This window comes from Ambystoma mexicanum, chromosome 1q (genome assembly GCF_040938575.1).
Source record: "Ambystoma mexicanum isolate Mex_15411 chromosome 1q, UKY_AmexF1_1, whole genome shotgun sequence".
Lineage (NCBI taxonomy): Eukaryota > Metazoa > Chordata > Amphibia > Caudata > Ambystomatidae > Ambystoma > Ambystoma mexicanum.
This window is the reverse complement of record NC_090922.1, coordinates 1,471,247,985-1,471,261,950: the sequence shown is the minus strand read 5'-3', so window position 1 is coordinate 1,471,261,950 and position 13,966 is coordinate 1,471,247,985. Positions and strand designations below refer to the sequence as shown.

At 46.4% G+C, this 13,966-nt stretch overlaps 1 protein-coding gene across 3 annotated transcripts in view; it reads left to right on the top strand.

Moving 5' to 3' along the window:
* Nucleotides 1-13,966, top strand: part of TESK2 (testis associated actin remodelling kinase 2) — an 864,966-nt gene that overhangs the window by 299,894 nt on the left and 551,106 nt on the right. For all 3 annotated transcript variants that reach the window (XM_069642367.1, XM_069642366.1, XM_069642368.1), the window contains one exon: nucleotides 1,011-1,132. In XM_069642367.1, the coding sequence (XP_069498468.1) occupies nucleotides 1,011-1,132 (122 nt within the window). The remainder of the gene's footprint in view (nucleotides 1-1,010; nucleotides 1,133-13,966) is intronic.

The following is a 13,966-nucleotide window of genomic DNA, read 5'->3' as shown; positions in this document are numbered from 1 at the left end:
TGAGATGAAGACTTCCATGTCGCCAATTTTTGTTCTGGCATATGCTTGTAAGGTATTTGTGTTTAAAAAAAAAAAAAGGCTCTAGATCAGAGAAAACATTTGTATCATTTCTCGTATAGTGTGCAGCAATTGTAGCAGGGCTGTTTCCGTTGCTATACTCTTGCTCTGATTCTTTTTCTCAGTTGTCATCGTCTGTCTTTGCATATGTTTTCCTTGGGCAAGGGTTCCCATTGTCGCATTAAAAAGACTCGGCAGTGGAGCATTCAGTGCCAACTGTCATTCCCTCAACCCATATTTTGGCTTGGGCTAGATTTCTTTTGCTTTTCTGTCTATCCCATCTGGATGTTGCTATATGCAGTTTTCCATTGTGCGTGATCGTTAGATTCACCATTTATTCAACCTTCGGGGGTGGTGGAGGGTGCTGCTACGCTCGTGTTTGCGTGCGCAAGGGGCAAGGTCCTTATACTTGTCCACTTCTGCTGCAGCAAGACCGCTCAAGTGAGCTTTCTCTAAAAGATAGGTCCCAGCTGACATTTACAAGGTTTACATTCAGACAGACAATAATCTTGTATATGAATTGCGATTTTTATTTTTTATATATGTTGTCTGTTTTGTTGCACTTTATCACTGTTTTTTGCACAATTGAGATCATTTTTTGTGTTTATATGCATTGTATATTTATTATGTTGTGTATTTAATTATGTATTCTATGTGTGTACGTTATTAATGTGTTGGTTGTGATGATAGAAATTGTGATCATGTACATGTGGATGTTAGCCTCTCTTTTGCCTACAAATTATATGTAGAATGCGGTGTGAATAGGTGTCGTATTTAGACTAAGTAAAACATATCTTGAGACACCACCTGTGTATGTGTCTCGTTTGAGCATGCAGGTGACCTTGACTGAAGGTCTGTGCAGTTAAATTATTTGCTCGACATTCACTTTTTGCAAATGGTTATGCTGGTCTTGTGTTGCTGTGCGTCCAACCACTTGATTTGTATTTTGTTAGGTGCGTCACAGGACATCCGACCAAGTAATGGCTCTGAAGATGAACACGTTGCACAGCAACCGAGCCAACATGCTGAAGGAGGTGCAGCTCATGAACCGGCTCTCGCACCCAAACATCCTAAGGTACGGATGTGCCTGTGTTCTGTGCGACAATGTATTTCTTTATTGTGAGCATTGCTATAGACCACTTTGGGAAACTATGGTCCAAGGAAGTGTGATCGTGATAAGACACATATGGTTATGGTAGTTCTGTAGACTGAAGGGAAATTACAACTTTGGGCCAAGTGGCTGATGTATGTGTAGCAGTTAAATGTGTATATAGATGACCCCGGCCATATGTCGCCAGCTTCCTCAGGCCAAAGGCCTAACACATGACTGATTGTGTACTTTCCAACTGGCCTTCTAGAGGCACAAGTCTGACTTTTGGATGACTCTGCTGCTTCCGATCTCGCGAAGGGAATAGCTTAACCGATAACATAACAGGTGTATTTGCAAAGCGTACGTTCACCCCTGAATGGGCATTTTGGCGCTAATAACAGATCAAACAACATCTATGGAGTGGGTCAGTCAAACAATGAACGCATTTCAGTACCTCCTTTCAGACAAGGCTAACTCTAATCGAAAGATCCTAACAATTAGTTGGAATACATGCGGAAATTCACATCTCTTTGGCAAAAGTGTGGCTGTCTTGTCCAACTATGATATTATTTTGCAGGAGACGTGGTTAAAGGAAAAGCCTGTATGGGAAGACCATTTAATAGTGTTCCATCCTGCTAAGGCCTCTGCCCAGGGGCGTCCCTCGTCTGGTGTGTTAGTAGCAATCAAAAATCATAGGAACTGGCAGCTCACTTGGTGGGCTGCTCCTAATCCCTATTTACTACTCACCAAGCTTAGTCTCCCGGGAGGAACAGTGGCAATTTTGAATATTTATCGTAATCCAATGGGGATGTCGGTTGAACATTTTTTTGGTGATCTGGAGTGTTTAATAAATGAAGTCTCGGAATCCTCCGCTATTACTAACATCATTGCCACGGGAGATTTAAACCTACAGATTCTCCCAGAAAACAATCCGAACTTTAATTTGGCCTGCTTAAGATGGGTTCTGTTAGCACAAAATAGAGGACTGTATATGTGCAATGGTGCTCTACCTGGAGACACGATTCTGCAAGCTACATGGCAAAGAGGAGGATGTGCATCAATTCTCGATTACGCTTTTGTTGACCTAAGCACGTTTGAGGTGGCTACGAGTTTTAGGGTAATACTCCAAGCCTTTAGTGACTGCAATATGTTAATTCTTGCATGGTCTGTTAATTCGAGGGCTTTCAATAAAGATCACTTTAGCTTCCCTCAGATGATGACAGTTAATAATGCACGAATGCGACTGAGTTGGAACCCTCAATCTTTATTGGCTTTTCACAAACAGGTGGCTAATTGCTATCAGGATGGCTTAGCAACAAATAATGATTCCACCACTTATTTACATAGCTACTGTGAGAGGGTAATATCTAGTTTGCAAGTGCAATTTCAACCGCGGCATGAATTTGATCCCATAGTACAGTCTAAGAAGGCACTTTTGCGCAAAAACAAACTTTTTGCTTCCTCCAACTGTGCGAACAAACATGAGCGGTTACGTGCCTTACACTGTCAATATCGAAATTGGATGCAAAGTCATCAAATACAGCTGTTGAAAGCTGACGGTGAAAGTATGTTGAGGAGCATTCGATGCAAAACACAGCTCAAACTTGGGCTTTGATAAATATTGCAAATAACTTAACTCAACAATCAGTTCAGATAAATGGCGTCAGTGAGTCAGACTGGACAGCACATTTTTCCACTTTGTATCAAAGTCCAATTGGGATGGAGCCTTATGCTCCCATGTAGGTCTCAAACTATGATGGTCTCATTAATGATGAGGACATTCTGATGGAAATAAAAAAACTCAATGATTCTCGTGCCCCTGGCCCGACAAACTTAGCAACTATGTTTTCAAGCAAAATGACGAATTGTGGGCAAAAATTCTGGCTACCAACAAGATTCCGTCGTCCTTGCTTTCTGCTATATTTGTTCCAATCTTCAAAAGGGGGGAGCGGTCTGCGTCTAATAACTATAGGCCCATCTCTCTTTTGGTTGCTCCCGGCAAGCTGTTTGCCAAATTTATACTAAGATTTCAACAACTGAACCCACACTGAAGGCATTAGAGATCCCTTTCAAACCGGCTTTATCCTGGGATGGGTACCTCAGTTAATCTTTTGGCTTTATCTGTTCTTCATAGTAATCAAATTAGAAAACAAGTTCTGTATATGGCACTTATAGATTTGAAAGCAGCTTTCGACTCAATCTCAAGTGAATTGTTGATATATAAATTAATCCAATTAAGTTGTCCGTGCTATATAATTTTTCTTAAGGATCTCCATGATAATAATACGATTCAGGTTAGACTATCCGCTGATGGTAAACTTTCAGCTTCATCGTGGAGTAAGACAAGTTTGCACTCTGGCATCTGCTATTTTAATTTTTTTTTATTATTTCTAATGTCTGCAACGTATTTCAAAATATGCTATCCGACCCTCGGAAATTGGCCCAGAAAAAATACCCTTTTAAATGTATGCAGATGACTTGGTCGTTATTTCTAAAACACCAAGAGGCCTTCAAAATGCATTAGATACGCTTGCTGTTTACACTCGAGACAATTGATCATTAATCTAGATAAATCAAAGATCATGGCATTTAATTTATTAGGTAAGCGTAGACTCGATGGAAAAAGGGGGCTCCTCAGAGCAAAGCTTGCAAGTGGTTTACCTTTACACCAATTTGGGTGTTCAAATAGCTAGCCAAGGGGCAAATGAAATTTACAAACAGCTTCTTATTGATGAGATCAGCTCAGCTAAACATCAAATGATCATTATCCAAAGGAGATGGGGCAACTTTTCAGCCGCCCCTGCGCTGACCTACAACCAACAGAAAGCCACTCCGATTTTGCTATATGCTGCTGAAACCAGACCCATCATGACCAAGGAGATCTGGTCTCTGTTAGAGGGGAAATTCTGGTGAGGAGTTTTAAACCGGCCTAACTGTACACCGCTTCTACTCATACGCTACGAACTTGGTCTCATTTCTTTGTACAGCAGATATACCTGGCACATGATCGCATTATTCAGAAAGTGCATACTGGCCATTGACAACTCTGTTTTGGGTTTTCTAGCAGATTGTGTTCTCGTCAGGTGATCCGTTCATAAGCAAATGGTGATCTCATGTGGTTTAGGCCATGGCTGGAATAGATGGATCACTAACAGTCTTGCTCCAAAATCCTATGCAAGTGAAAACTAGATTGTATGCCATAGACTGGGTCAATGATTGTGAGCAATGTGCAAAACCTCGTGACTGTGATCCAGAAGGGTATGGATCCAAAACACATGACATACCTGAGGCATATTTGGTTCAATCCCTATCTACGGCTCATGACTTTCTACGGTTGAGACTGAATCTATGGCCGACAAGACGGGTCTTGATGCGCAGGAAGATGATTAATGAAGCCCTGAACATTTGTTGTTTTTGCCTGGATGATACTAAAAGAGAAGATCTACAGCACCTATTGACTGAGTGCAAGGCACTTTCCCCGCAGCGCCAACATTTTAAAGCATTTGTAGATCTATATGAAGTTGAAAGTGCCACCACCTTGTGGCAAATGATCTACTCTGGTTATTCTGTTAAAGTGAGAATTCGATCCTTAGCGCTTCTGTGTGGTTTTAAACTAGGAGAGAACACGAGTACCTGGCGAAGAGGCCTAAAATTGGCATCCAGCCTCCTAAGCTTTGTGCACAAAAATCAGTGTTCTCTCATTTTTCTTTCTTGTACTCACATAGGTGAACGATTGTATGCTGTGACTTCTTTTGTGATTTCTCTAGTGTTTGTAATTTTAGATGTTTTTGTTTCCTTTTTTTTATGCTATAATATTGTGAAGTTCATATTTTTCAGCTATATCAATTAAAAAAAACAGATGTTTGTTACCCAACTTAATGGTGCTCATTTTATCGACCTCGGAAGGATGAAGGGCTGATTGAAACCTGTGACCATGAGGTCAAACACAGGTCCCCCTGAAGTGGATGCATTAGTCGACTGAACCACAAAAGCCGATGTCTTTCACCATGTCAGCATGACTAGCGTTTTAGATGCAATGCCTGGAAATGTGTCCTTTGAAACGCTACTTTTTAAAATGCGACTGTTTCATATCCATAGCTTAAACATAGTGGGCAGCAGACTCAGTCGAGAGGCACAAGCCGGTCCGCCTCTGACCTACTGGCCTTCAACAAAGTTGCCCCTACCATGGATGACGGATGAGAACGGTACCTTTTGAACGTCAGTATGAACTGTTTTTGATACTGCAAGATCCCCAATGTGGACTGGAGATGCACACCAGTGTCACTACAGATCATGCCCTGGTGGGCATGGACAACTAGGCCAGAAGATTGCACACTTTCACTGAAGAAGATGCCAATGGTTCTGAACTTTCTGTTGAGACAATCTAAGGATGGTAAAGTAGTCAAACAGGAGCCACTCGTTGGGCCATCCAGTTAGAGAAGAATCATGTTGTTCTTCTAGCAACTCGAACACTGTCATGAGAAATCCATGAGTACTGTTTTCGGTAACATAGCTATGTTGATGGCCTACAGCAACCTAATCATGAATTGAGGATGCACTCATCCTTTGAAGAGTGGTCCATCCACCACAGAGTATGCTCTGCCCGTGTTTACTGTTTGCCTGCATGACATTTAAAACGTCAAATTGAGGTTTACATTTTAATAGCATTGAGCATCAGACTTATTGCTGGATACATATTGTGCAGGTTTGAGCAATGCGTTTGTGATTCTCTGCAAGTATCAACTTGTTTTGTGGATTCTGTCCACTTGGCTACAGGTTGTCTTTCTTTTCGCAAAAAGCTCACACCGAGCCAGGCCAGACTAACGCGGTATGATACCGGGAGATGTCCTTTGCTCTGTTCACACGGAGCGGCCTGAGAGTGAAAGCATTGCCTAAGAGCAGCTCGAGCCAGACTGTTTAAATTCTGCCTAATCCTGAGAGTGGCACCCGAGTGAAGACGGCCCAACAGAGTATTGGCTTGTGGTTTGCAGACATTTTACCATTTGGGCGAGTGGCAGGATAAATGATTATCAAGCCGATGGTGTACTCGCTGCTCAGAAGGGTTTCATGCTTAAATCACTATTACAGGCCTATTTGTCAGTTATAAAATTGTGGCCATTTTTATGCTCCCAAAATGGTCTTCGATTATATGCACATCAGTGAAGTGCCATATGTCGTCCCCTTTCTTATAGAGGGTTCACTTGCAGGATGAGGGGGAGTTGCTCACTGATTGACATGTTCGTATACTGATTGGCAAGTGTTTATTTACAGTCAGTGATTCCTTTATAAACTTATCCAGATTTTATTGTAGATGTGCAGTCTGGAGATCGACCATGCTAGGTGACCCAAAACACGTTTGCAGGGTCTCGTGACTTATTATTTCTTTTCACAATATCCATCATTCGAGGGGATTGGGTCCTCCGACGTATTCTATATCTGACAGTAATCACCACAGCTGTGCTGCTTCAGAAAATCTTTCGGCGTCCTGCGCCAATGACATCGATACACTGTCCTCGAGGGCCTCCGTCGAGCCGACGTCACCGGATGTTATAAGTAGTTCACTTCTGAGATCTTGGCATGCCTCGATTCTACTAAATTCTGTTTCGGTTATTCGAACCGGTTTCTTCATTGCTATCGATATGTTGTCTTTGGCTTCTTCCACCCCGCGATCCGGGTTTAAGAAGTGTCGGGTGTGCGGGTCCAAGATGTCGCTGACGGATATGCACGACGCTTGCCTCTGGTGCCTCGGGGAGGACCATGATACGGACGACTGTGTCGACTGCCAATCGCTCACATCTAAGGTGTTGCAGAAGCGTAAGAAGCTGTCGGTCGGTAATGTGGCCAAGCCCCGGAAGGCGCGTTCCACTGGTCTTTCAACGGACGATTCGAGGGGCGACTCTCTGCATCGTCGTTGTGAGTCCGGGGGGGTTCTCGGTCTGGGAGTCTGTCCCGCCATTCCTCTGCCTCTTCGAGGCACTCCAGGAAGCACCGTCACAGGTCGCCTGATGTGCAAGCCCGGCTCCTCATAATGCCCTTTGATGGTGACCATCTTTTTGGCAGCAAGGCTGACGAGTCTTGAGAGGTTGCAGACCACCAAAGCTGCAGTGAAGTCGCCAACCTCTGCCTTTTCTTCCTAGCGGACAGCAATAGAGGGGAGGTTCCTTTCGATATTACTAGTCCTCTAGTAAATCGCGAGGAGCTGCAAGTCCAAGGGCCAACCGTAGGAGTGCCAGCGGTGGAAAACAGGGTTCTCGAGGTGCCAAGGCCACGCGAGCAGTTGCCTCTTTGCCCTCAGGCACCTCCGCAGCTGCTTAAGCTCAGTCATGAGGCCCAGCCTTCTCCGGTTGGGGGGGGGGAGGCTGGCGCAGCATCTGGTAGAATAGCGTGCCATTACTTCAGATGTGTGGGTTCTGGAGATCATAGCCCCCGGCTACTGTCTTCCTTTCCAGCAGAGGCCTCACGACAATCCACCAGGGAACCTCTATGAAGAGTCCGGATCCGCTCCTTGCGCAGGAAATTCAATCCCTGCTGGAGAAAGGCGCCATAGAACTGGTGCCTGTAGCGGAGAGGAACAAGGGATGGTATTCCCCTTATTTTTTGATGTCTAAGAAAGACTGAGGATTGAGACCCATCATGGACTTGCAAGGTTTGAACAAGCTCCTCAAGAAGGACAAGTTCAAGATGGTTACTTTCTCAAGTCCTCCAGGTCCTTCAACTTCAGGACTGGTTGGTATCTCTCGACCTCAAGGACGCTTATTTTCATGTGCCGATCCATCCGAAGCACAAGAAGTACCTGAGGTTCGCGGTTGGTGACTCGCGCTTTCAGTTTCGGGTCCTGCCGTTCGGATTGACCTCCGCCCGAGGGTCTTCACCAAGCTCATGGTGGTTGTGGCAGCGCATCTCAGGAAAGGGGGATTCACGTTGGACTATTGGTTGATCAGGGCGCGCTCTTCCAAGCAAGTCCTGGATCATCTGTCCATCACCTGCCACTCCCTTCACAAGCTGGGCTTCTCCCTCAACTTCAAGAAGTCCCACTTGATGCCAACATAGCGGCTCCAGTACATCGGAGCGGTGCTCGACACATCCCTGGGGCAGTGTTTCCCTCCCCAGGTAAGGGCTCTTCACATTCAGCAGATGGTGCACAAGTTTCAACTTGCCGAGACGCTCCCGGCGTTCGAGTTCTTGAGTTTGTTCGGCCTCATGGCATCCTGCATTCTTCTTGTGCCAGAGGCCAGGTTGAGGATGAGATCTCAGCAATGGGTCCTCAAGCTTCAATGGTCCCAGTCCTCAAGCTTGAATGGTCCCAGTCCTCCGGCAGGATGTCGGACCCCGTTTAGGTGCCGCCCTCGGTGCCCAGGACCTTCTGTGGTGGGCTGTCGAAGGCAATCTAATGAGGGGGGTCCTCCATTTTGGCTGCCCTGGCTGGAGGTGATGATCGTGACAGATGCATCCCTCACGGGATAGTGAGCTCATGCCAACAAGCTGACAGTCAGCGGTCGTTGGTCTCCATCGGAGTCCAGACTCCATATCAATTTGGTGTAGCTGATGGCCGTCAGGCTTGCCCTGAAGGCTTTTTTGCCGACTGTGCGAGGGAAGAATGTCCTGATTCTGACGGACAACACAGTGGCCATGCACTACCTCAACAAAAAGGGGTAGGGGAGCAGGGTCACTTCCTCTGTGCAGGGAGGCGATGCAGCTCTGGTTCTGGGCTGTCCAGCAGGAAATGTTGATCTCGGCAGTTCATATGGCCGGAGACGAAAACGAGACGGCGGATGCTCTGAGCAAGGCCGTGCGTGATCTCTCACGAGTGGGAGTTGGCTCAGGAGATTCTCCTGGAGATCTTCGCCCTTTGGGGGACCCCTCATGTGGATCTCTTCGCCTCCAGTGTCAACTGGAGGTGTGAAAGTTTCTGCTCGCAGAAATTTCCTCCAAGAGGAGCCTTAGGAGACACGTTTGTAGTGGATTGGTCCTTCCCACTGCTGTACGCGTTTCCTCCAGTCCCCGTCATCCCACAAGTGCTGTGGAGGCTATGGAGGTTCAGTTCCCAGATGATCCTCATTGCTCCGGCATGGGCCCGGAGGATGTGGTACCCGGACCTTCTCGACTTGTCCATCTGCCCTCCACGTCGTCTTCCCTACCAAGACTATCTGCTCTCACGGGAGGGGGGTCAGGTTCTCCATCCAGAGGTCAGGTCCCTCAACCTTCACGCTTGGCTTCTGAAAGGTTGAAGTATAAGGATTGGGACCTCCCTGAAGACGTGATGGAGGTGTTGCTTTCGGCCAGATGGCCGGCAACAAAGTCCCTGTACCGTTGCCGTTGGAGAAAGTTCTGTGACTGGTGCAGGGTTAAGAATGTGGATCCTTTTTCATGCGACATTCCTGTGGTTCTGTCTTTTTTGCTTTCTTTAGCCCACAGGGGCTTGCAAGTGGGTACCATTAAAGGTTACCTGGCGGTGCTGTCCATATTTAAGTGTTCTTATTTTAAAATCCCTTTAATTTCTCAGTTTCTGAAAGCGTTCATTAATGTGCTCCCTCCGTCACCTTTCGAGGTGCCCTGGTGGGATTTGAACCTTGTTCTCAAGTTTCTAATGGGTGCTCCATTTGAGCCTTTACATTCTTGTCCTTTGAGACTGTTAACCATGAAAACTGTGTTTTTAGTTGCGGTCACTTCCGCTCGCAGAGTGAGTGAGTTACAGGCACTGTCTGTTAAGCCACCCTTCACTGTGTTTCGTAAGGACAGGGTTGTCCTTAGAGTTCCTCCTTCTTTTCTTCCGAAAGTTGTCAGATTTTCATTTGAGCCAGAAGGTCATTCTTCCCGCATTTTATCTTCCTCCGCATCCTGGTAAAGAAGAGGAGAGGCTCCATAGTTTAGATCCTAGGAGGGCTTTAAGTTTCTACATTTCACGCATGTCCCAGGTCAGAGTGGACGATCAGCTCTTTGTTTGTTACGCTGGAAGGCGTTTGAGACAAGCTGTGATTAAGCAGACTTTGTCTAGATGGACTATCTTGGCAATTTCTGAATGTTACCGCCTGGCGGGTAAGGACCCTCCAGTAGGCTTATGGGCCCTTTCGACTAGGGGTATGGCTGCCTCTACTGCGCTGCAGAGGGGTGTTCCTATTCGTAACATCTGTGAAGCTGCCACTTGGGCTTCGGTCCATACTTTTGTACGTCACTACTCCCTAGATTTCTATCCATGGGCAGGATCTGGCCTTTGGCAAGGCGGTCCTTTACTCTGCAATTTGATTGGGCATTCTAAATTTGTATATTCTAAATTCTTTCCCACCGCCTTACGTTGGTACTGCTTTGGGAGTCTGTCATAGATCTGTAATACGTCAGAGAACCCAATCCCCTCGAAGAACAAGTGACTCTCTTACCTGGTAACGTTCTTTCGATGGGATGGTCTGACGACGTATTCCATATCGCTCCCTCCCTGCCTTCCCCTCTACAAAATTTCTTATGCGATTGCAGCTTACGTTTCCGCAAGGCTTTCTGTGGTCATACTGGCAGTAGATTGGTGCCACACGTTCTGGGAAAAAACTACAACTGAGGCTACGGGCGTTGTGCATCCTACTTATAACTTCCGGTGACGTCGGCTCGACGGAGGCCCTCGAGGACAGCGTATGGACGTCATTGACGCAGACGCTGAAAGATTTTCCGAAGCAGCACAGGTGTGGTGATTACTGTCATAGATGTGGAATACGTCGTCGGATCATCCCATCGAAAGAACGTTACCAGGTAAGAGTAACTGGTTCATCTTTAGGCCACACCCCTTTGTTAGGCATCCTCCCCCTTTTGATTTCCCATCCCACTAGAAGCACTGAGCCTGATCCAGTGCGTATGTGTCAGTTGCAGAGGATGTCGGAGGGGGGCGGTGGATGTAGGCAGGAGGCCTCCTTTGGGACTCACTTCTACGCCACTCCACACTGTCTTCCTCCCGGTATGCTGGCCTGGCAGCAAAGGACTTCTTTTTGTTTTTTATAATGGCGTGCCGGGCCAACCATGTCAAGAGTATATAGAGCTGCCCAGTAGTTTATTTTATTGAGCATTTATAAGGCGCTTTATACCAGGAACAGGAGAAATAATAACAATTGCAAAAATAAAATTATAAACACTCATGGTCCTACTAGGCCTTGTGGCATTCGGCCGTGCAAGTACATTGAGAAGGGCAGGGGAAGCTTGGTTACTAATTGGGGGGGGGGGGGGGTGTGTGTGTGTGTGTGTGTGTTTTTTTTTTTTTTTTTTTGCTGGTAATTCTATTTCTAAAAGGTAACCCTGTTAATCTGCTCCTCTTTCATAAAACTTATCTAAAAGACTATCTCGAGTGGATTGGTCAAACAGAATCTTCTCTTTGTAGATGCCCTATGGAACAATTTAGGTGGTCCTTGTCTGTGTTCCTGCAGATGGTATGGGTTTGGTGCCTTCGAGACACTCTGGCCTCACTTGGGCTTTTCCTTTCGTGCCCAGATCCCTATGTGTCTGTCTCTATGGGTCTCCCCATTGGCCCCCCATTCTCCTTCCTATTACTCCCCACACCATCCCTCCTCACTCTCCCTTGCACTTCCTTTTCTATACCTCCTGATCCTCTCTAATGCCTACTGCCACCCTATGATCTTACTCCCTACTCCGCTCTCCTCACTACTGCAACTCTGCCCTCTCTACACTAGTGCGCACTCCAGCATCAGTCGTCCCTATATTTTCCCAAGTACCTTTTGTAAGGAACCCATCGTGGCAACAGTAAAGACGGACGCAAGTGATCATAGTCTAAAGGTGCTTATTGAACTTTGTAATGGGTGAGAATAATGCCCAAACTAAACCTAAAGCTAAGATGGGAGAAAGCTACGACCATCAAATAATAAGGTCTTCCTAGTAGTGTCTTGTCAAAATAAAAAGGGTCTATACTAAAAAAACTGATGCCCAATCCTTACCACTAAATTACAAACGGTGTTGTATAATTTTCACCAGAAAAGAAAGTAATGTTCACAGAATAAGTCAGGATGGTATGGCTGAGTCTCATTTCCCCAAGTGTTTAGCACAGAACAAGGCAGGACTTCCGAGCACATCACACTCATGTGCCTCTCCAGTACGAGCCTCACACTTCCAGTTCAACGGGACCAGGACCGTCAGGGAGCCAAGTCCCTTCTCTATAATGTCTCTTGCCTTAGACGGCCTGATAGATCAAAACAACAAATAAAAGTTCTTCTGTATCTTGGGTGATTGCTCTTCTCCCCTTGGATCTTCTTTTGCCCGGCTCGGATCCTTCTTGCAACTTGAGCCTCCCTCCATCGGGTTCACTACGGCCTTTCAAATGCAGCTTGCAATACTCAAGAACCTTAATGTCTTTTTTAAACAACTTTACACTGTGGACAACCCTCAACCAGGTTAACTCTTGCTTTCAGTGTTCACAGGTATATTGCTCTTCACCCCAACTCGGTCCTCCCTCAAACCGGGTTCATATTTGCCAAATATACAGTTCACTTTTTGTTCTCTCTCAGATCACTTTACTTTCTTACGATGCAGGAATCACTTCCCTCATCTTTCTCTTGGCAATGGGTCAGAGACTTTAGAGTGTACAAGGGTTTTGTCGTGGCCCTTGTAGGACCACTCCGACACCTCATGCCGCCCTTTCCTAGGGCCCTCTGGTACTTGCAGTTTCTATGAAAAAGGGGCCAACGAGAGTCCTTTGAATGAGCACTCCTGCTGCTCCTGAACACTTTGATGCTGGCCCTAATCGGGCTTCCCCAAATGGTCAAATACACAAGTTCTTTGTTCTCATGTAATGTTGCCACTTGCAACCTTGGATTCTATACTCTTTTGTCTTCTATCAACTTCTTTCGACTCACTGATTGTGTCGTGGCTGCTGACTGGGCTTGCCTCTGGATTCAACGGCGGTACCACGGTAGCCAGCTCGCCTCCCCGCCTGTGTTATCAATGCGAGTGTCTCCTGTGCACCATTGACACTCGTTCCTCCGCACGCCAGATGTCACTCCTGCTCTTATAAATTCCTTTTTTGAGGCTTCGTGGGGTCTAAGTTGAAAAGGGCAAGAGTGGTTTCCCCTTCGTCCCTCCAGGTCTTGTTGCTGTCTTCCTCTGGTTGAACTGCCGGTTCTGTGTAGCTGTTTCCCTGTGCGGTTGGCCTTGCTCGAAGTGTGCTCTTGTGCTCCACCTTTTGTCCCTGTGGGGAAGGTAAAGGGCATCAGGTGTGTGTGATTATTATCAATTACCTGACCCTTGTGTTGGGATAGGTCAGGTAAACGGCTCTGGTGTTAGTTCGTTGTCTGTTACGGTGTAAGAAAGTGTTCATGTCGGAAAAGGGGAGCGGGGGGGTTACAGCTTCCAAGTACCCTACAGGTAGGATGGGGAAAAGGTGTTACAAGGAATGGGGTACCGCGTCTCAACCTTTGGTGTCCCAATTCAACTCCCTACGACCCCTATACAGTTGGTCCACCCCCACTGGTCCACCCCAGGTACTGGATCCAATAGCGATGGCCGTGTCCTGGCCAACTGGATGACAGATCTCCGGGGACTAGTGGGTGAGACACCTTCATGTGTCTCACAACTACCTATGACCCCTTAATGACCTCTCACCTAGCACACAGACAAACCCAAATACCACCTTCTCCCACCAACCAATACCTGACCTTGCACACTCTTTCAGAAATTCTCCTCCATGCTCCTCTGCTCCATCCTTCCTCCTCCTGGTAGCTTCAGGCTCCTGCTCCTCACTTGACCCGAATATCCCACACCTTCCTGTCCCCCCTTTTTTTAAAATACCCCAAGAAACCATTTACCTCCATTGGCTTGCTCCATCTTGCTAACCAC